Source organism: Spinacia oleracea, chromosome 5, assembly GCF_020520425.1.
Source record: "Spinacia oleracea cultivar Varoflay chromosome 5, BTI_SOV_V1, whole genome shotgun sequence".
Taxonomy (NCBI): Eukaryota; Viridiplantae; Streptophyta; class Magnoliopsida; order Caryophyllales; family Amaranthaceae; genus Spinacia; species Spinacia oleracea.
The window spans coordinates 101,950,999-101,974,445 of record NC_079491.1 but is presented as its reverse complement, the minus strand read 5'-3'; the positions used below and the strand labels follow the sequence as shown (position 1 = coordinate 101,974,445).

At 37.4% G+C, this 23,447-nt stretch overlaps 1 protein-coding gene across 1 annotated transcript; it reads left to right on the top strand.

Annotated features, from left to right (window-relative positions):
- The first annotated feature begins 6,085 nt into the window (after window positions 1-6,085).
- LOC110800933 (glycerol-3-phosphate dehydrogenase SDP6, mitochondrial) lies at window positions 6,086-15,545 on the top strand. Its single transcript, XM_022006253.2, has 6 exons — window positions 6,086-6,531; window positions 8,922-9,395; window positions 11,226-11,557; window positions 12,194-12,354; window positions 13,801-14,056; window positions 14,936-15,545. Exons 1-6 carry the CDS (start codon window positions 6,171-6,173, stop codon window positions 15,233-15,235), a joined length of 1,884 nt encoding a protein of 627 aa, XP_021861945.1. The 5' UTR covers window positions 6,086-6,170; the 3' UTR covers window positions 15,236-15,545.
- The last annotated feature ends 7,902 nt before the right edge of the window (window positions 15,546-23,447 follow it).

The window sequence follows — 23,447 nt, the reverse complement described above, 5'->3', positions numbered from 1 at the left end:
ATTAAGTTCCAGCCTTTTGAAAGGACTTAAAACAAACTAGATGACCCTACAACTATGTAGCATTGCCATGCTTCATTTCTTACTTGTAGGCCATTAGTGTAGCCTAGCTTCCATTGTTTAAGTTATTACTGAAGTAAGAACCTCATGCGGTATATGATACCAAGGAAGTTTGATTGCTAGGCCACTTCTCTTTAAACATAAACTTATAGGTAGAAACGGAATTGTAAATTCCTTTCATTTGTTCCTTTGTTTTCCTATTTCTTGTACCCTTTCTAATAACCTTAAGAATTGACTTCTAGTGTTGACTTTTATACTTTGTTAGACATGTCCAATGTCACTCCAACAAAGTTCTTACCATTTTATTTATGTTGAATATTTTGTTTCAACTAGATGATCTTACCATAAGCTTCTAAAGTTCTCTAAGCATCGATCTATTCGAATGTCTAGGGACTAGACTCATTCGAGAATTAAATGGAAAAAAATTTTAGGTTGTTAACCATTGGTAAAGCTGAGCGTTTAAACTCAATGCTTTTTGATCTCAAAACTACATTGTATTTTGAATTCACAATCACCAATCGGTTCGCCATTCGACTTTGATACTCGAAAACAACTATAAAAGTCGCTAAAAGAAACGTACATTTTAAATTGCTCATTTTCTCTCATTTCCGTGAATCGTTCTTGGATTCACTACCAATCGAGGAAATTTACTGTTACCTTTCTAAAATGATTTATTGCAGTGTAAGATATTTAATTATAAACAATAATTAAAACATACATTGAAGCATGCAAAGTCTAAACATTTATCATGACTAATAACTTGAAAATTAAAGCATTCATGCAATTTAAACAAGTCATTAGCATTTTATTCGAATTTATTGTTCCGGCAGGTGTGAATAAAATGATTCCAATATCCTAAAAACCATTGAAGAATTAAGCACATTATGTATTCAGACTCAATTCTAAAATCTTTTAGGTAAGCAAAAGCCTTTTGCTAATAGTCTAGAAACTACTCTTGGTTGATAGGTACGTCTAAGAACTTATTAGGTAAACCTATCGATTTTGCCACGACATAAAAGGACTCCTTACTTATATCGTTGAGTTTCACCAAAACTAACATGTACTCACAATTATTTGTGTACCTTACCCCTTTAGGATCATTAAGTAACACCTCGCTGAGCTAATCTATTACTAGATTGATGTAAAGGTTATCCAAGTAAGTGTTATTTTGGCATGGCACCTTTTAACTCAATTTTTAAGTTTGGAACTTAAGGCTCTTACTATGTTGGTTAGATTTTAAGTGAACTAAAATCCTTAATCATGCAACATAATCAAGCCACAATCTCATGCATATTTAAGACATATTTAAAAGCAATAAATAACTTAAAACATGCATAAGATAAATGTGATCTAGTATGGCCCGACTTCATCTTGAAGCTTCAACTTCAAAGTCCGTCTTGAAAATGGTTGGAAACTTCGCCTTGAATTTCACCGTGGGAGGCTCCATTTTCTTCAAACAGGATCAGCTATAATTAAACTAATTACAACTACTTGATGGTACGCATACCATATTTGAATTGAAAAACAAATTTGGTGCATTAGACCAATTACATTCAAATTAATGGTACGCAGACCATATTTTCAATCCTATTTGGGCCATACTAGTCACTTCATAACCTGCAAAACAGTACATATACAATATATACCATTCATCCATTCATTATCATGAAGGGCCCACATAGCTGGTTAGTAAAAACACATTGTATGCATCACATAAATATTTGCAGCAATTAATTAAGGGCACCAATAATCTACCAATTATTCAGTCCTTAGTAATTCTAATCAAGTTGTTTAACCTTAAAGGATTTGTTGACCTAATCAAGAGTTTATGACTAAAATTGCTCCCACTTAAACCAATAAATTCATATGCTTTACTAATTTTAAACATAAAAAATGTATTTCTAGTCTAACCGGAAACATACATATTTAATTAAAATTTAAAGCTCATATAAATTTGTAATTGAATCCATTTTATTTAATTTATTTTTCAGTTGAATTAAATGAATTTAAATTAAATCAAGGTTTAATTTTAGTAAAATAATTAGTATAACTCAAATTTATAATAATTATAATATTCAAAATTAAAATCCGAGAAAAAAATTTAAATTATTAATTTTAAAATTAATTAAAATTATTTCCGAACTGAAAATCTCAAATTAAAATTCAAAACGATTCAATCGTAACACGACGAGCACTTGGGCTTGCGCCCAAGTCCCATCGTGTGCACGACTGGTCGCTGCACAAGGCACACATAGCTCTACGCAACACGCAGCCACAGGCCACACGCACACGCAGCCATCGCTGGCCACGCTGCGCGCAGCGTCTGTGCTGTGTCGCGTCTGCTGCTGCTTTCCCTCGCGAGGCATCGCGCGCTCGCTGCACGCGAGCCATCGCTCGCTGCGCGAGCCAGCACTCGCTGGCGCGAGGCAGTGCGCGCTGTGGCGCAGCTCGCTTGCTGCCCACACGCGACCGCTCGCTTTGCCCTGCCCCTCGCCCACGCCCATCGCATAGCACACACAACTAGCACCTCTGCTTCGCGCGCGCGCCATGCTATGCTGCTCGCTGCATTCGTACCGCACGGGCGACGAGCTCCCTTGCTCGTCGTCGCGTGCCCGCACTATACAACACCCCTTAAGGGTAACACGTAGCTTCCTTTGCTTTGTGCATGCAACATTTATGAGCGTTTTCATAAAAAATTAAAATTTTTAATTTAAAATTAACGACAAATTAATAAATCATATTAATTTCATAATTTTAGGGCGAAAAATGGAAAATTTATTAATTAATTAATTTCCGTTTAACATGGATTCAAATCTAGGTCATAAAAATTTAAAATTTAACATAAATTAACAATTTTTATGGTGGATTTTAATCATGGATACCTAATTAAATTATTAATTAATTATGAAAAACAAATCAATTCTAAATTATTCGAATTTCAACAAATTAATCATAATTACAAATTAGGTTGTATAATTAACAAGTCTAGGCATTCATAATTGTTAAACATATACTGTAGGTCAATCAAAAACTCAAGATTTATCAACAAGAATCGCAAATACTTAATTTAACATCTTAAATTTACAAACTTTTGCGTTCGAAAAACTTAAACCTCCGAAAAGTCATAGTTAGGCTTCGAATTTGGGAATTCTGGCTTCGGCCGAAAAATACTATTTTGTCAAAATTTTAGAATGCGTTTTACATGCGAAATTGACACAAAAATCACTCGATTTGGTTGAGTAACGAATATTCTGCCAAAAAACTGCGTACATATAATTAAATAAACGCAATTTGCAATTAATTACGAAAACTACTCACCCCTTTCATTCCTTGCAAATTTGTAAATTTAACCATGTTCATGCAATTTAGATTATGAAAATAATAAGAGGCTCGTGATACCACTGTTAGGTTATGATACATATGAATAAACATAAATCATGCGGAAAAACCATAAAGTCAGGAAACATATTATTTACACATAATCATTTAGCATAATTCAGATGCATACACTTTGTAGCGTGCCCTCCCTAGCTGCGCCCGAACCGAACAAGAACAAGTCTTTAGGACTCCAAGTGTCGTCCCTCCGTAGATAGTCCACATCACGTCCGGATCCGCCTTAAGCTTGACCAACTAGAATCTCCCTTAAGGTACTATAAATTTCGGCTAAATAGGGCAAGTGTTTATGGCTGATTTTTGCTTGAAAATCTTACCTTTGAATACTTCAATCCTCGATGTAAATATGTGACCCTAGGCACCTATTTATAGAGTTATGGAAAAGGATTTGGAATCCTATTAGGATACTAATTTATTTAATTATAATCCTACTAGGACTCTAATTAAATAAACTAAATCTTTTAGGATTAGATTTAATCATATGACAAATCCCGGTAGCCTTAGGATTCGAGTAACACACTTCGAGTGATACGCTAGCACCGCACGCAGGCCTTGCGGCCCACGCACAGCGCCAGCCCACTCGTGGCAGCCCCGCGCGCGCGCCAAGGCCATTGCTGGGCCTGGCCTTGCACTGGGCCTGGCGTGGCTTGGCAGCGTGTTTTTGGGCGCTTGGGCTTGCTGGGCGTAGGCCTGGCTTCGTGCTGGGCCTTCGTCTAGCAAGTCTCGTCCGATGCTAATTCGTACGACGCGCTTCCGATTAAATTCCCGATTCCGAAATTTATTTCGGATACGAACAATATTTAATATTTCCGATTCCGGAATTAATTTCCGTTTCGAACAAATATTTAATATTTCCGTTTCCGGAATTATTTTCCGATTCCGATAATATTTCCGATTCTGACAATATTTTGGTTTCCGGTAATATTTCAGATTCCGGCAATATTTCCATTTCCGATAATATTTTCCGATACGTACCATGTTTCCGTTTCCGGCAACATCCACGACTTGGATAATATTTTCATTTCCGATACGATCCATATTTCCGTTTCCGGCAATATCATCGTTTCCGGAGTATTCATTTCTTGCCTTTGACGATCTCAGCTCCCACTGAAACCAAGATCCGCCGATTCCGAATATCCATAGATGGAGTATTTAGTTCCATTAAATACTTGATCCGTTTACGTACTATTTGTGTGACCCTACGGGTTCAGTCAAGAGTAAGTTGTGGATTAATATAATTAATTCCACTTGAACTGAAGCGGCCTCTAGCTAGGCATTCATCTCACTTGATCTCACTGAATTTATTAACTTGTTAATTAATACTGAACCGCATTTATTAGACTTAACATTAAATGCATACTTGGACCAAGGGCATTATTTCCTTCAGAAGGGATGGTGCTGTGTGGAAGCCACCAGATGAGGGCTTCATCAAAGTTAATGTGGACGGGGCTATCTTCAAGGAGCTTGGAGTGGGGATGGGTGTAGTATTGCGGGATAGCAACGGAGGTGTGGTTTAAACAACATGCCAACAAGTTAGACAACAATGGGACGTTGCTGTAACATAGGCAACATCCATTGTTCTGGGGTTGAAGATGGCAATTCAGAGTAACGCAAGGGCAATGGTAGTCGAGAGTGACAACAAACAAGTGGTAGAAATGATCAAGAGTAAGAATGGTGATGGTACGACACTGGGAATGATTGTTCGTGAGATTAATGCAATTTCTAGCTATTTTGATTTAGTTAATTATTTTCATATTTTTAGAGAGGCCAATCTGGCGGCACTTACAATGGCTCATCTCAGCCCACTCGATTTCTCTACACGAGTTTAGGTTGGGAGTTGCCCGAGTATTTTGGATGATGTAATTGCTATTGATTAATAATAATGATTAACGGTACCGTCCGTTTTCCTTCAAAAATAAAATAAAAATAATTCTCTATAATTTGCCCAAAGAAAAAAATCCAAATTTAACAATAAGATTTCATAAAATAATTCACAAACATAAGTGTAGCGATTACTCTGTATTTTATTAGGAATTACAATTATCATTTTCGATCGTATTTTATTAGGAGTCACACTTTCATTTTTAGTAATGATTCTACCTCATCTTCTAATTATTTAATACTCCATATATCTAATTTTTTAAGGACCACCACTACAATAAATTCTCTCTTTGATTAATATATTTTTTCATCATCTTCTTTCTACTTTTTTATTACTCTCTCCCATTTACTTCATTACTTTTATTAGATTTAACTATTATTTTTTAATACACATGACGGTTAACACGTAAATCCTAATAAAATATAAAATATGGAGCTAGTATAAAAAACGGGAGTTAAAAATAAGCCGCCCCTGCAGCCACCACAATGTGATAGGCGCGTTTCAACACCAATTACACGTGGCAAACGCCCATTTTATTCAAATTTCAATGCATAAGCGATTAAGCGGTGGACCCGCGGTAACATATTAATACTAGCCTCTAATTAACTGACTGGATAACAAAAGTCATGCATAAATTACCAAAACATCCATCTTCAAAACTTCCAATTTCCTAGCATTTCAAGGGTATAAGCGTAAACTCACTTTAAAAAAAATGTAAAACAAAATATCTGGTGTTCTTCAAAACTCTTAATTTTCCCTCTTCCATCATTTACGCCAAGCAACTCACCCACTTTCTCTCTCCTCCTCCTCCTCCTCCTCCTCCATCATCATCATCATCATGGCCTCAACGGCACTCCGCCTCCGCCGAATTGGCGCCATCGCCGCTGCTGCAACCACCGCCGCTTCCGTCGCATTTACTGTGTCAGTTTCCTCCAATGACAGAGGGATTAGTGTGGCCCCCGAAATCCAGGGGAAGGTTTCTGACTTAAACGCTGTCGTACCTCCTAGGCGGGCTCAAATTTCGTCTCTGGCGGGGTCCACCGCCGATAAACCTCTGGATATGCTCGTGATTGGTGGTGGCGCGACAGGGTGCGGTGTCGCCCTTGATGCTGCAACGAGAGGCCTCCGTGTGGGGGTTGTGGAAAGGGAGGATTTTGCTTCCGGGACTTCTTCCAGGTCTACCAAGTTAATCCATGGAGGTTTGTTCTTTTGCTTGCTTTCTGATTTCTGTATTTGTTTGTTTTTGCAATTATTGCATTTGTTTTTTTATTTAATCAAATTTGTTGGGCGTTTAATTTTGTATTGTTTCACACATTCACACTGCATTAGAATTTTGGGCGCATTGGAATTTTAAACATTCGCATTTAAATTTGATTTGGTGAGAGTTATGGTGCGCGAATTCTACTGTGATCCGCGCCATTCGTTCAGCTGTGCATTGTGATCTAAATTCTCGGGTGTACACTATTGGTAAATGATAACCAAAATGGTCTATGTAATGCCTTGTCCTTATAGGAGAAATAGTTGGCAGCTTTTCGGCTTAAAAAAATATAGCTTTGTGGATTGTGATTAATAAGTAGGTGCTGTGTTATCTCGTATGATTATGGTTGTACAAATTTGTATAGCGGTACCACAAATTGAAATGGTTGTGGACCTTGTCGTGGTACATAGATAGTTTTGTTGTTTTGGAGATCTGGAATGAATTTGGTACTTTCATTGCTATCGTGTCTTGAAATAATAGGACCCCTCATAATACTCGTCCCATCAAGCAAATTTAAAAGAGGTGTCTTGAAAAGTCCAATCATAATTCATTCATATTCTAGTAATGGTGATAGCTTCTTTCATCAGAATTTTATAAACAGAGAAGTATATTTGATCAACTAAAAACTCTCAACCAACTTTACCCCTTGTCTTTACAGAGTAATAGAAATGGATTAGTTGTGCATTTGTTTCTACATTCTAGATTCAGAAAAGGTCTGAGCTATGAATTTTTATGTTGGCTGGAAGACCATGAAACTGAACTAGATTGCTTCACTGAGGAGTGGTTGATTCTGAGATTTTGCTTGATTGACGAAAAAAACTTAAAAATGTGCAGGATGTTTATGTGTTTTACACGACCTTAGATGAAGATTTCCCATGTTATGAGAAGGAATTTTAGTTTTGTATTTATTGAATGTTTTGTGGTGGAAGAATTTTTGATTGGCTAAATTTGTTGTTTTAGGGAGAGAAAGTGTCATGAGAAATAATTTCCGTGCCATTTGAATTCTGAAAGCAAAGACATACTGGAAAGGATTAGCAAAATGAAAGGTGTTTTTCATGAAAATATTACATCTGTTAGAGTTTGATTGTGGCTGGCCGGCTGGGTAAAGTACCTTACAGTCTTAGACCCCTTTTTATTGTGAAGATGTTTTTTAAAAAGACAGCTGCTTAGGTGTTGAAACATAACAAAGGAGACCAAAGGGTTTAAGATGGCCTAGAGTAAGTTTCTGATCATATGACCTTTCTTAAGGTTTAAAGATCATGTAAAGTGTATTGGAGAACTGTGCCATCGCCTACGGGAACAGATTGCTCAGAAATGCCGATAGTCTAGAGATGCCCTCAGCTGTAATTCTTTTCTGCTTTTCTGAAAGAAAGCTTATTTGGTGACTAAAAGTTGAAAAGCAACAAGAAATCATGTCTAAGACCTTGGTGGACAATCATTATGTAGACAACAACCTGCCATCAAATTAGCAGACTTCTGAGTCAGCTGAAAAGAAAGTGTCGAAAGAGAAAAGCAAGGAATCACCACATTGCCTACCAAAAACATCAAAGTACAAAGAAGTAAGAGTTTAGCATCACTTGTCCACCTCCATCAAATCAGGAAAGTACAGATTCTGATTTTTTTGCTATAACATGAGCAACCACATTAAGTGCTGAACCACAACCTATAATAAATGCTTCCTCTTTTTGAAATTTTTTAGGGTGTTTAGATTTTTGGAAGAGGGGAAGGAGATTTTTGGGGTTCTGTGGTAGCTAGATGAGCTTGGAAGATAAGAATCCAAGTCTGCATGTAGTCTGTTATATCCAAAGCCCTTTTTAATTCTCTGCTGATCTTAACTCTTGTATTAGTTTCACTCGTCCACAAACGTAATAATGTTACTGGTATCATTTTAAAGTAGTTTCTCACCTTATCCAGTCCCAAGATATTAATATGTCCAAAAAATAGTAATTTAAAGCACGGATTAGTTAGTCCATACTTTTCAGAACATGTAAACATAGTTTTCTCTTTTTCAAGGGAGGTTGGGGATTGTACATTGATTTAGTGGATGATCAAATTTCTATACTCCATATTTTCTTTGTGCAAGTTATATTTCTGAAAATGTCTCTGTTATCTATTAATTTTGTCAACTAATTCTTGGTATCACGTAGAGGATTTTCTGGGTCGGGGCCTGATTTTGTACTTATTTGTGAACTGGGATTATTGAGGAGACCGAGTTCATTTATGTAGGCATCATACATTTTTTTTTTGAATTTTCCTAGATCAAGCTGTTCTCTTCTTCTTTTCATGTTGGTATTTGTTATACTTATTGAAATTGTGTCAAATAATGCTTAGGTGTACGCTACCTTGAGAAAGCTGTGTTCAATGTTGATTATGGGCAGCTGAAGCTTGTTTTCCATGCACTTAAGGAACGTAAGCAGCTGATTGATAATGCTCCACATCTATGCCACTCTTTGCCATGCATGACCCCATGTTTTGGATGGTTTGAAGTGGTGTACTACTGGGCGGGCTTGAAACTATACGATATAGTCGCAGGGGCAAGGTTGCTACATCTATCAAGGTATTATTCAGCGCAACAGTCTATTGAGCTCTTCCCCACTCTTACGAGAATGGGAAACGATAGAAGTTTAAAGGGCACTGTAGTGTATTATGATGGGCAGATGAATGACTCTCGACTTAACGTTGGTTTGGCATGCACAGCAGCATTAGCTGGGGCCTCTGTGCTTAATCATGCTGAAGTTATTTCATTACTTAAGGATGAAGTTGATGGGCGGATAATTGGTGCAAGAATACATGACAATCTCTCTGGTATGCATGATAACATTCTATTGACATGTTTCCAGCGTAGTGTAATATATAATTCATTCTTCGTGATTTTAAAATTTTATCTTCTGATTGAATCTTGTCCAAGATGTTGATAACATTGATTGGCTGTTAAATTTCTTTATTTTGTTATCCCCAAACCCTGCATCTACCCATGCTTCCTTTTTGAACTTGGTAATGCATTTGAATTCCTTTGGCTCACTTAAGTCTTAAATACTTTTCGTTTAAAGTTATTGCACACTATTAAGAATATTGTTTTTGTAATTGCATTGGTGTCCTGTAAAGACCACTAATATAACATGCATATTTTACAGTCTAAAGTAATACTTCATTGTGTCTTAACTGTAAAGTAAGAGCATTGGTGTCCTATGGAGTCCAATAATTGAAGGAGGGAGCACTACTTAATATATGATGGTAGAGGGTTGTGATTGAAATCCTGTAGAACTGTTCTTCCATGTCTTCTTAATTAATAAAAGCTTGTATTTCATGCCATTTTCTGCTTTTGATTTCTTGTGGTATTGTGAGCATGAAAAGATAATCATTTTTTTTTCCAAATAACCCTTTGAGAAGTTATATTTTGGTGGACAGTGAGAGGCAAGTTGTTATGTTTGTGATTAAGATAGTTTGTTCTCGATTAAACTCTACTTTGGTGCTAACGCTTCTTTAGCAATACTCCCTCTGTATTTATTTAAGAGATACACTTGCCTTTTCCGGCCGTATTTATTTAAGAGATACACTTGCCATTTTTAGTAAATTATCAACCTCACCATACCCCCACCCTCACCCCTTAAAATGACATGGTCCCCACTTGTTTTACTATTAAAATATCTATTCAACCCCACTTGTTTTATTACTTTAATTCATTTAATTCTCCTTCTTAATACCCGTGCCCTGCCAAGTGTATCTCTTAAATAAATACGGAGGGAGTATATTATAATAATAAAAAAAAATTAATCTCAAACATTAGCAAAACCTAATTTCCATCCCCTCATAATCTTTTATGGTAAAATCTGTAGGGCTAATTAGTTGTTTCTTGCTGGTTCTGCACATTACCTTTGGTCACTCACTGCTGTGATTCGCTCTTTCTCCCTTTGTTCTCTTCACTTTCAAAATTCATCCTCTTCCCTGCTTTTTTTTGGATAGGCTCTGTGTGTGTGCGCACATAGGCATGCACATATGTAATGGAGAAGCAATTAGGTATCACAAATTCTTATTTACATGGGGTGTACGATAAATATTGTACACCAAAGTTAAAGTTGACGTAAAATGCTTAAAAGTTACTTTTATATATGTAAAAGTTATCTACTTTTTAGTGATAAAAATTTCATTTTAATAAAAAATATTTTCTTCAAAATCACTAATAATGTATAAAACTAATCATTTAACACTTTAAACGTTTATCTATCAACTTTTTTTTAATAATATAAAAGTTAGAGAAAAATGGGTAAAAGTTAGAGAGAAATGGGTGGAATATCCAACGGGTCAGGGACCCAGGGTCCATTGTTTTTGGTGATGTGTCATGTTTATAGGGATCCACAAAGGACAGCTATCCAAACAGTATTGGATTCTAGCCTTCTAATTCTTTGATGCAACCCCTGAAGACTATACTATCTAAGCTTACTGACATTCACATTGAACTTACTTCTTGTGAGGCTATAACCTCTTTGAGCAGTTTCTCTTTGTGTGGAGGTGTCTGGATAGTTCTTTATACATGCTCATACCTTTAGTGGATATATGGTATATAATTTTGTAAAATAGTGAACTATTATGCATATAAGCTGTTTCTGGAATGATTCTCACTTGCTAGTAAACCAGGTGAAGAATTTGATACATATGCTAAAGTTGTGGTGAATGCTGCTGGGCCTTTTTGTGACTTTGTTCGGAAATTGGCTGATACGGCTGCGCAGCCCATGATATCTCCTAGCAGTGGTGTACATATTGTTCTCCCTGACTACTATTCTCCAGAAGGGATGGGGTTAATTGTTCCGAAAACTAAGGACGGACGTGTTGTGTTCATGCTTCCATGGCTGGGCAAGACATTAGCAGGGACCACAGATTCCAATACCGCCATTACAATGCTGCCAGAACCACATGAGGATGAGATTCAATTCATATTGGACGCTCTCACTGATTATCTCTGTATCAAGGTCAGCATTGTTGTATATATGTACTAATGTACACATCTTTCTAGAACTGCCCTTGTGATTACCTCAGAGTTTGTATTGTTGCATGTTTAGTGTTAAACACACTATCCGTAATTCTGCAGTTTTATTTTGCAGTGAACAGTGTCTTAAGAAAAATGAGGTGTTATAGTGATAGGGGTTTGTTGTCCAGGACTGTAGGCATATGACCTAAACACGCACCTAGGGGACACAATACAATAGCATACCATGCAAAGATTATCCCAATGCCTTCGACAAGGATTCCGGTTAAGGTGAACTTTTTGGGTAGTGGGAGTGTGGGCCCTGTGGGGTGTCAGGTGTAGGCAGATTTACCCGTAAGGTAGAAACACACTTTTAGCCTTAATGTGTTAAAAAGAAGCTCAAGTATTGCTTTCCACTTGATGCAAAGATTCCGGTTAAGGTAGAAACACACTGCAAGCCTTAATATGTTGCTTTCCAAGGTTTGTTCTATTCGTCTAATGTAATTGTATGCTGTAGTTTTAGTTTCTGTTAGCTGTTCTGTTCACGACATCATTCTGAAGATATGTTTAGTTACTTGCAGTTGTGACTAGCAAAGCAATATTAGTTTCACCTATTCAGTCAAATTGTTGTTTGGGACAGGTTCGTCGAACAGATGTTCTCTCTGCATGGAGTGGAATTCGTCCATTGGCTATGGATCCAACAGCCAAGAACACAGAAAGTATCTCCCGTGATCACGTTGTTTGTGAAGATTTCCCTGGTTTGGTTACCATAACTGGTGGAAAATGGACCACATATAGAAGGTATTTTATTCTTATGTGCTGGAAGAATTTTGCTCCTCAAATGTCAGTTTGTGTCTTAATATTTATGTTTTTGTAGAATTCAACTCAGTCTGTGGTGTGGGCAATTTTTATGGTCTATGAGTTAAAGCATATGCTTCGCGAGCTCTGATATTTGCTCTAAAATTTCTGGTGGTTTTAGTGAGATGCAACTGTTATATATCTAGATATATATTTATCTTTAACTGAAAATTTTCTTCTATGAGTAATGCTGATGAGAAAACATGCAAGACCAACCACTAGTGTCTTGTGATTAAATGTTAATACAACTTTTAACATCATAAAACCATCTTTTTTGGTGGGGCCTCAAGTGAATGGTTGAACATCATGACACCATTTTTTTGTAATGTATGGAGTAATATTTTAAGGAAGTCTCAGGGGAAATTTACAATGTCAAAAGAAATAGGTTTTCACCCTTAAATATCTCCTTTTTGTTCATTTCCATTACCAAAAGGTGGTATTGAGTGGTTCAAATATCACTTTTTCTGTAATCTATAAAAGAATCACATGTACGGGATGAGGGTCAATTACCATGAATACTGGCATGAGCCTTACTTTACAAAAGTACTTAAAAATTTGTTACTATTACCACCATTTGTTTCAGCTACCAAACAAGTCGTTAGGGTTTTCATGGCTCTGTTCATGCTATCATCATAATATGAATTATGGAGCTGCAGCTCACCTCCTAGCGAACTATTTTAAAGTAAAATTTCAAGGCTTTGTTCAGCTCATCTCCTACCGAACTATTTATAGTCTCGGGCAATAACTTGTATAGATTTTAGCTTTAATGATATGTCGGAGGTAAAGGAAAAGGCTTGCTAAGCCTCGGTGGCCAAATGTTGGCTATACGGCTATACCATGTTACTTGGATTTGGCTCCAAAACTTAAACATGTATATCTCTTTCCATCTTGGTTCCAAATTCCATTCTTGTATTAAAATTCTACATGTTTTGTCCTTAGATGAAGTGTAAAAGATCGTCCATACTTTTTTAAGTGCCAAGTGACATGGATTCTCCAAGTGAAACGAAGGGAAAAGTAGGTGATAAGTTTGTGTTACAATCACCCAACTTGTTTCTTCACTGTCTCGTGATTGGAAAAAAAAATGGATGTGTCGTGCTGGATTCAAGTTTTGTGTATGGCTTCGTTATACATACGTAGTACAAGACTTAGCAAAAGCATGTTGTGGTAACTTCTGGGTTCTGGTGGTGTTCATGAAATTAGAATCATATTCATTCTACATGTATGGCTGAGAAAAGAAAATGAAAAAAGTACAACAGTGCACCGTGTGGTTCTCCTACTCACACATGAATGCGTTCTATATGGTTTCACCCCTTCCTGTTCCTAAGCATAAATCATTAGTAATGGCTGCACTTTCTGACTCTATTTAAAATGTTGTTATGATTGCTTTAGCATGGCTGAGGATGCTGTTGATGCTGCAATTAAGTCCGGAAAGCTGAAAGCCGATGAATGCAAAACTCACAACTTGATACTTACTGGTGGTTATGGTTGGGATCCTGCCAATTTTACTGTTATTGCTCAACAGTATGTCCGAACAAAGAAGACGTCTGATGGTAGAACCGTTCCTGGTGTCATGGACACTGCTGTAGCAAAGCATTTATCACAAGCATATGGTACACTGGCTGAGCGCGTGGCTTCAATATCTCAGGTTAAAGCTTTGATCACAATGTCTCTGTCATGTTATGTTGCAAATGAAACTGAGATTTTATCTTTTACGTGGTACATGATTTTCTTTCTTTTGTATTCACTGATTTTCTGACATATGTAGATGGTGGAAGGGTTTATCCATAAGGGTTTATTAGATCACAAATTGTTAAATGTGATGCGCCGCACTACTAATTTAATGTGTGCACGTTCAATGGGGATACTGACGATGCTCTTATATGGGGGTTAATAATCACTAGTAAATTAGGTTAATAATAAGCATTAGTAGGGTCAAAATAGGGTTACAGCTTATGCAGAAACCAGTACACTACATTTTTTTTATTTCTTTTAATTTTATTTTTGGTTCTACTACGAGGAGTTCCCACCGCCTTCGGCGAGTGGACTAATCTCCCACGGGAGTTTGTATGGGTACCTCGATCGGCAACATCTCTTCCAGTTGATATTTTTTCCATACCCAAGACTCGAACCTGAGAACTTGGTTAAGGAGCAAGAGATTATTAACCACTCATGCAAACCTCAATTGGTAAACCAGTACACTACATAATTTGATGAAATAATGGAAACACTAATGTCTTGTGTTGTTTGATACTTAAATGGTATTAAGAGACCACACAACAAATTTCATACGTTTTTAATCCTGTGGGCTAACTTGCTTTCTAAAACTGGGGGCTTTTCAGTGAGGTACTATGTGTCTCCAAACAGCCAAACCTTTTATATGCTCACCTCGTACTCCTATTCTAGCATTGTTTTTCAAGTACAAGGTCTTATTGAGTAAGAAGTAGGCATTTGTTTACATTGTGTAACAAGAATACAAGATATATTATTGGCCCATTCAACTCAATTTTTGTTCCTTTGTCTTCAGAATGAAGGTTTGGGAAAGCGGCTCGCGCATGGATACCCTTTCCTTGAAGCAGAAGTAGCATACTGTGCTCGATACGAGTATTGTGAGTCTGCAACTGATTTTATTGCAAGGAGATGTCGGCTTGCTTTCCTAGATACTGATGCTGCCAGTCGAGCTCTGCCTCGCGTCATTGAAATTCTAGCAGCAGAACATAAATGGGATAAATCTAGAAAGAACGATGAGTTTAAGAAGGCTAAGGAGTTCCTGGAAACCTTCAAATCATCAAAAAATGCTCAGTTTCACGATGGTAAACACAAATAGGATGCCTATTGCTATTTTTCGGTCTACTTTGGTAGATTACAGATGTATTCGATAATTTCAGTCTACTGGAAGATTTCTTGGCGTTGCCCTGCATCTTTTGGTCAAAAGTGGTTCTATCCAAGACTTCTCCATCGGGCCAGAAGTTGACACACTTTTTATCAATAATGAGACATTAGTTCACATACTGTGTAACTGTATTACAGGATTTCTCTAGACCACACAAAGCTGTAAATGCATTTTTCACTTATACCATTCAAATGTATCTTTCTCACATTAGATAACCTGAGATAATAATTTTCATCTCAACTAATCAAGTGTCTCGTAAATTAAGCTGTCTTTGGACTAAAGTCATCTTGTTCCGAAGCAGCGGATGTAGGAGCTAATGTTTGAAACCGTGCATGATATTTTATTTGTTTAACATAATTTTTATTAATATTTAGTATTAAGAAATATAAAACTAAAATATTATGAAAAATTTAAGGAATGTGTAATAATAATAATAATAATAATAATGCACTTTTGGAGTACCATTTTTTGTATTTTTTTTATTAATAGGAATTTCCTAACTTTGGAGTGCTAATTACGATATGTCATCCAAAACTAATTACAATAAGAATAGGCACATAACACCTTGATAGAGATCCCAAAACTCATTTAAGAGAAACAGTATCATGACTTTGTCAATCGTTATCCTTCACGTAACGTTCTACTTGTTTAAATTGGAGGTTTCATTGCCAATGATATAATGAGGAAAACGAAGAGGCGACATGCTATGAGCTATTTGCTCATACATAACAGGGGCATTTTTGTAATTTCGGACCAAAAGACATACAAACTAAGAATAAGACAAAATTAATAGGACAAACGGAAAAGGACAAAAGTAATGAATAAAAAAGAGGAAAATGACAGAAAAAGAGGAGAGAGAAAGTGAAATAAGATATCAATTTTTTTTTATATATAAAAACTGTCATTTTCTTTGAAAACAGTAATGCAGGCGGGTATTTTTCGTGCGTTGCTTTCCTTTCCTATGGGGCGGTGTTAGGACCTTTGTATTTTTGTACTTTGAAGGAGTCGTCACCAAATATTGTTTAGGGTCTCGTTTGGAAAGACCAAAAAAATGACTCTATTAGGATAAGGCTTTGAATCTTCGAAACGGATGGGTGAGATTCGGGCAAGGGAACGAGATGCTTATTCCGCGAGCTTTAGAAATAATTCAAGTGCGTGACACAACATTTTCGAAAAAATACCCTAGTTTAGACTATGTGGGTTTGAATTTAGAACAAATAGAATTTCTACTTTGTATTATGGCCACTTTGCTTTAAAGTTAATTTAAGGGAACCTAAGATCGGTTTTTTCAAGAAATTATCTTTGTTAAGCGTGGTGTAGCGTTGTATTTTGTTGAATTTAGCATGTGCGGTGATGAAAGCGATAAGCAAATAAAGCAACATCACAATTGAAAATAAGTGCGGAATTAGTAAAGTACAAGACCCCCTAGAAATGGACTAGGAAGTAGAACCACATTGCCTAGAAGGACTAGGCAAGTAAAGTTGCATAATTGAAAGTGCGGAATTGAAATGCGGAATTGAAATTGCGTAATTGAAAGGTGCGGAATTGAAAGGTGCGGAATTGAAAGGTGCATAATTGAAATTGCGGAATTGAAATTGTAATATTGAAATTGAACTTAAGCACATGAGATCCGAACGCCAAACGGCTACTTAAAAATAAGTGCGTCCGACACGGATTCAAAGCTAAAAAATCTCAACTTAAGGATGGATTGTTCACCCAAAGTATCCTAGATTTTGCACATAGAACTTGAACTTGAAGGGTTTGAAACTTGAAATATTGAACTTGAAATATTGAACTTGAACTTGAAACTTTGAATTTGAACTTGAAACTTTGGACTTAAGAGTTTTGAATCTCAAAGATCGGACCTTTTAATGTTGAAAAGGCTTAATCTTTGATGTGCTCTTACTTTGAAAGGATCCTAGTTTAGGGAAGTAGTCATGAGCTACCCTAAGCAGTGTTGGATCTTGAAATTTGAAAACTTGAACTTGTATATTGAAAAAATGGAGTCTTGAATCTCAAAGACTAAACCTTTAAAAGTTAGAAAGGCATCATCTTTGATTACTCCACATTTTGAAAATGATTCTAGTTCAAATAAGTGATTACAAACAACTTTGAACATCCTTGAATCTTGAAAGTTTGCATTTTTGTAGTTTGAAAAGTTTGGATTTTGAAGAAATGTATGATTGTTGTAAGTGACATTTTTAAGATTAAAAATCCCAACTTACTCATCATTTTTGAAAGAGAAAAATCAAAGAAGCATGATTGATTATGGTGGGATTCAGAATTACCTATTGAGGCTTAGGCAAGAATTCCGTTTAGAGCTCCGAATTGCTTAGAACTTGAAATGTTGTACGAGATTTTGAAGGTTTTTTGGATTTTGATTTGAGTGGCAATTTTTGTATTACGACGTTGTGTTTTGATTTTTGCCTCCCCATAATGTTCAGAATTAGGGGTTTTTATAGGAGGATTTGCTGCTAAACGCCAGCCAACGCCAGCGTCCAGCGCAACACCAGCGCCAGGCGCTGCTGACGTGGCGCAGATGCTGCCAAAACAAGGACGCGGGCTCCGTCCTTGCTTTGTCTTGTATTGATGTACCTTCATACTATTTGTACGAAGTTGGCACGTAGTGATTGCTTGGGGATTAAGGCTTGGTTTGCGTCTAAAAATAAGCCGATTAAGGATAGAGTCTACCTCCGTTCGGTTATGACGACTCCGATTTGTACTTGTACTGCTCTTCCGTCTTTGGTCTAGGACGGAGCTTGGCATCGAAAATTTGAATCTTGACTTTTCAATTTTGAATACCCGGAATTGATCCGCTGGGGATGCACTTCACTGGGGATGAGAGCTTTTTGGCTCTATTGACTTTGAAATTTCGGCCGACTTTCCTAGAGCTTGGGTCCGTTGGGAGTCGAACGTCTGAGTCGTTGCATTTTTGGACTTTGTATTCTTGAAATTCTCATATGTTTGTACTTGGAGATACGGGTATATACCCGTATTTTCAGAGGATAGCATGATTTGACGTTTGATGCCTGGTGCAGAAAACCGTAGCAGCAAATGATGTGCAATCAGCACGGGAGATCGCGCGCTGAAGATTCCTGCGCATGCAGCAGGAAGTGCTGGGAGCTGTGCTCCGCGTTCGGCGCGGGGTTGTGCTATAAAAGCACCCTTTGCCTTGCCATTTTGAAGAACACTCTCTTGCATTCTCTTGCTTCATTCTCTCAAAGGTCGAATAATCTCTCCCCTTGGTCTTGTTCTTGCCTTGTCCATGTAAGTATTTCATGTTTTGCTTATGAAATAATCTCTAGGATTGCATGTAGCTTTGATTTTTCTTGTACTTGGAATGATACTTGTATGATACTAGGCTTCTTGAACCTTGTAGAAAATTGTTTGATAGCCACTTGAACTTGAACTGTTAGAACTTGTAGATTTGAATTTTTGAAATTTGAAAATTTTCTTGAAGTTGTATACCTGTTTCGGCATAGATAGCCTAGGCGTTGGTATAGAATTCGTATTCCTGCTTCGGCATGGATAGCCTAGGCGTTGGTGTAGAACTTGTATTCCTGCTTCGGCATGGATAGCCTAGGGGTTGGTGTAGAACTTGTATTCCTGCTTCGGCATGGATAGCCTAGGTGTTGGCGTAGAACTTATATTCCTGCTTCGGTATGGATAGCCTAGGCGTTGGTGTAAAGGTCCTTGGCTGAGTCTGTGTTGCCACTGGGGATTTTTTTGAATTTTCACTTTTGTACGGGCTAGTATAGTATAACAGTTTAGAATCTTGATATTTCGTATTTTTTATGATTTAGTATGCCTCGTCACACTCGGAGAAAGCTTGCCGCGTGTTCGGTGGTTCGAGCTGCTGAGGAAGATGCTTCGGATGATGAAGCAGCCGCGACTAACGTGCCGGAGGGGGGCATGGTTCCCCGGAGAGTACCCACCTTCGTTGGCACTGGCTGGAGTCCTTCCGATCTAGTGTTTCGACCGGAGTTTCATTTGTCTCAGCGGCCTCGCGCTGGTTTGGTGAGTCTTGTACTATGCTTTGTGTTTTGAACTTGTATAGGTTTTGAACTGACCGTCTCATCCATAGGCTGATGGAGATCCGTTGCGCACTTTTTGGTCCTTGTCGGACCTTCACAATGTTTTTCCGGCCGTCTGTGCTGACGAGGAGGCCATGGAGATCTGGTTGCAGACAGGCCTGGTCGATTTCTGGCGTGCCATGGGAGATACTCGGAGGAGAACGGGGATCAAGCCCCGGTTACAGGCTTTGCTGGAGCGGTGGTGGGATACCACCAACACCTTTCACATGTCATGGGGGGAGATCACTATCACCCCTCTTGAGTTTGCTATGATCACGGGTCTGAAGGAAATAATGCCCTTGGTCCAAGTATGCATTCAATGTTAAGTCTAATAAATGCGGTTTAGTATTAATTAAACAAGTTAATAATTCAGTGAGATCAAGTGAGCTGAATGCCTAGCTAGAGGCCGCTTCAGTTCAAGTGGAATTAATGATATTAATCCACAACTTACTCTTGACTTAACCCGTAGGGTCACACAAATAGTACGTAAACGGATCAAGTATTTAATGGCATTAAATACTCCATCTATGGATATTCGGAATCGACGGATCTTGGTTTCAGTGGGAGCTGAGATCGTCACAAGCAAGAAATGAATACTCCGGAAACGATGATATTGCCGGAAACGGAAATATGGATCGTATCGGAAATATAAATATTATCCAAGTCGTAGATGTTGCCGGAAACGGAAACATGGTACGTATCGGAAAATATTGATGGAAATGGAAATATTGCCGGAATCGGAAATATTGCCGGAAACGAAAATATTGTCAGAATCGGAAATATTATCGGAATCGGAAAATAATTCCGGAAACGGAAATATTAAATATTTTTTCGAAACGGAAATTAATTCCGGAATAGGAAATATTAAATATTGTTCGTATCGGAAATAAATTCCGGAACCGGGAATTTAATCGGAAGCGCATCGTACGAATAAGCATCGGACAAGGCCTGCCGGACGAAGGCCCAGCACGAAGCCGGGCCATCGCCCAGCAAGCCAGCGCGCCACAAACGCCCCAAGCCAAGGCAGCGCCCAGGCCCACCGCAAGGCAGGCCCAGCGCGCGCCAAGGCCACAGCAGCGTGTGGGCCTCGTGGCATGGGCTGCGAGCTCGCAGGCCGCGCGCGCATAGGCGCCCCTCGTGGGCTGCCGTGCGTGTGTGTGTTTGTGTTCATACACGAATCCTAAAACTATTAGGATTTGATATATGATTAAATTCCTAAACCTAAAAGGATAAATTAATTAATTAGAGTTCTAATAGGATTCTAGTTTAATTAATTCGTATCCTAGTAGGATTCCAGTTCCCTTTCCATACCTCTATAAATAAGTGCCTAGGGTCATTATTTAGAGAGATGATCGAAGTATTCTAAAGGTAAGTTTTTGAAAGAAAAATTCAGCCATACACTTGCACTAACCTAGCCGAAAATCCTAGTACCTTAAGGGCGATTCTAGTTGGTCAATCTTGAGGCGGATCCGGACGTACTGTGGACTATCTACGGAGGGACGACACTTGGAGTCCTAAAGACTTGTTCTTGTTCGGTTCGGGCGCAGCTAGGGAGGGCACGCAACAAAGTGTATGCACCTAAACTATGCTAAATGATTATGTGTAAATAATATGTTTTACTGGCTTTATGGTTTTTCCGCATGATTTATGTTTTGTCATATGAATCATAACCTAACAGTGGTATCACGAGCCTCTTATTATTTTCATAATCTAAATTGCATAAACATGGTTAAATATTACAAATTTGCAAGGAATTAAAAGGGGTGATTAATTTTCGTAATTGTTAATTAATTGCAAATTGCGTTTATTTAATTATATGTACGTAGTTTTTCGGCGGTTTCTTCGTTACTCATCCAAATCGAGTGATTTTTGTGTAAATTCCGCATGTAAAAGGCATTCTAAAATTTTGACAAAATTAGTATTTTTCGGCCGAAACCAGAATTCCCGAATTGGAAGCCTAACTATGACTTTTCGGAGGTTTTAGTTTTTCGAACGCAAAAGTTTGTAAATTTAAGATGTTAAATTAAATATTTGCGATTCTTGTTGATAAATCTTGAATTTTTGATTGACCTACAGTATATGTTTAACAAGTTTGAATGCCTAGCCTTGTTAATTATACAATCTAGTTTGTAATTATGATTAATTTGTTGAAATTCGAATAATTTAGAATTGATTTGATTTTCATAATTAATTAATAATTTAATTAGATGCCTATGATTAAAAACCACCACAAAGTTTTTTAATTTATGTTAAATTTTAAATTTTTATGACCTAGATTTGAATCCATGATTAATCGGAAATTAATTGATTAATAAATTTTCGATTTTTCGCCCTAAAATTATGAAATTAATATGTTTTATTAATTGTCATTAATTTTGAATTAAAAATTTTAAATTTTATGCAATCGCTCATAAAACTTGCACGCACAAAGCAATGGACGCTACGTGTTACCCTTAAGGGGTGTTGTATAGTGCGGGCATGTGACGACGAGCAAGGGAGCTCGTCACCCATGCGGTAGGAATGCAACGAGCAAGGCGATGGCGCGCGAGCACAAGGCAGCAGCCCTGCCTTGTGTCGAGCGCTGCGCGCATGTGGGCGATGGGCGAGCAGCGATGGCACGACACAAGCAGAGGCGCGCGCGCGCGCGAGGGCAAGAGCTGGTCGCCCAGCGATCGCAGCTCAGCGCGCCAACACGCGTGGCCTCGAGCGCTTGCTTGCGCAAGCGAGCGAGCACCATCGTAGCTGCTGCGTTTGCGCGTGGCTGCTGCGATGACGTGCCATGGGCCAGCGATGGTCGTGCAATCGATGGGGCTTGGGCGCAAGCCCAAGTGCTCGTCATGTTACGATTGTTGAGTTTTAAATTTTAATTTAAAATTTTCAGTTCATGTAATTTTAATTAATTTTAAAATTAATAATTTAAATTGTTTTCTTGGATTTTAATTTTGAATATTATAATTATTAAAAATTTTATTTATTCTAATTATTTTACTAAAATTAAAAACCTTGAATTAATTTAAAATTCGACTGAAAAATAAATAAAATAAATGGATTCAATTATAAATTTATATGAGCTTTAAATTTTAATTAAATTTGTATGTTTCCGGTTAGACTAGAAATACATTTTTATGTTTAAAATTAGTAAAGCATATGAATTTATTGGTTTAAGTGGGAGCCCGTTTTAGTCATAAACTCTTGATTAGGTCTACAAATCCTTTAAGGTTAAACAACTTGATTAGAATTAATAAGGACTGAATAATTGGTAGATTATTGGTGCCCTTGATTAATTGCTGCAAATGTTTATATGATGCATACAATGTGTTTTAACTAACCAATTATGTGGGCCATTCATGATAATGAATGGATGAATGGTATATATTGTATATGTACTGTTTTCCAGGTTATGAAGTGACTAGTAGGGCCCAAATAGGATAGAAAATATGGTATGCGCACAATTAATTTGAATGTAATTGGTCTAAAGTACCAAATTTGTTTTTCAATTCAAATATGGTCTGCGTACCATCAAATAGTTGTAATTAGTTTTAATTATAGCTTATCCTATTTGGAGAAAATGGCGCCTCCCACGGTGAAATTCAAGACGAAGTTTCCATTTTCAAGACGGACTTTGAAGTTGAAGCTTCAAGATGAAGTCGGGCAATACTAGATCACATTTATCTTATGCATGCTTTAAGTTATTTATTGCTTTAAATATGTCTTAATTATGCATGAGATTGTGGCTTGATTATGTTGCATGATTAAGGATTTTAGTTCACTTAAAATCTAACCAACATAGTAAGAGCCTTAAGTTCCAAACTTAAAAATTGAGTTAAAAGGTGCCATGCCAAAATAACACTTACTTGGATATCCTTTACATCGATCTTAGTAATAGTTTTCCACCATAGCGAGGTGTTACTTGTCGATACTAAAGGGGTAAGGTACACAAATAATTGTGAGTACATGTTTGTTTTGGTGAAACTCAACGATATAAGTAAGGAGTCCTTTTATGTCGTGGCAAAATCGATAGGTTTACCTAATAAGTTCTTAGACGTACCTATCAACCAAGAGTAGTTTCTAGA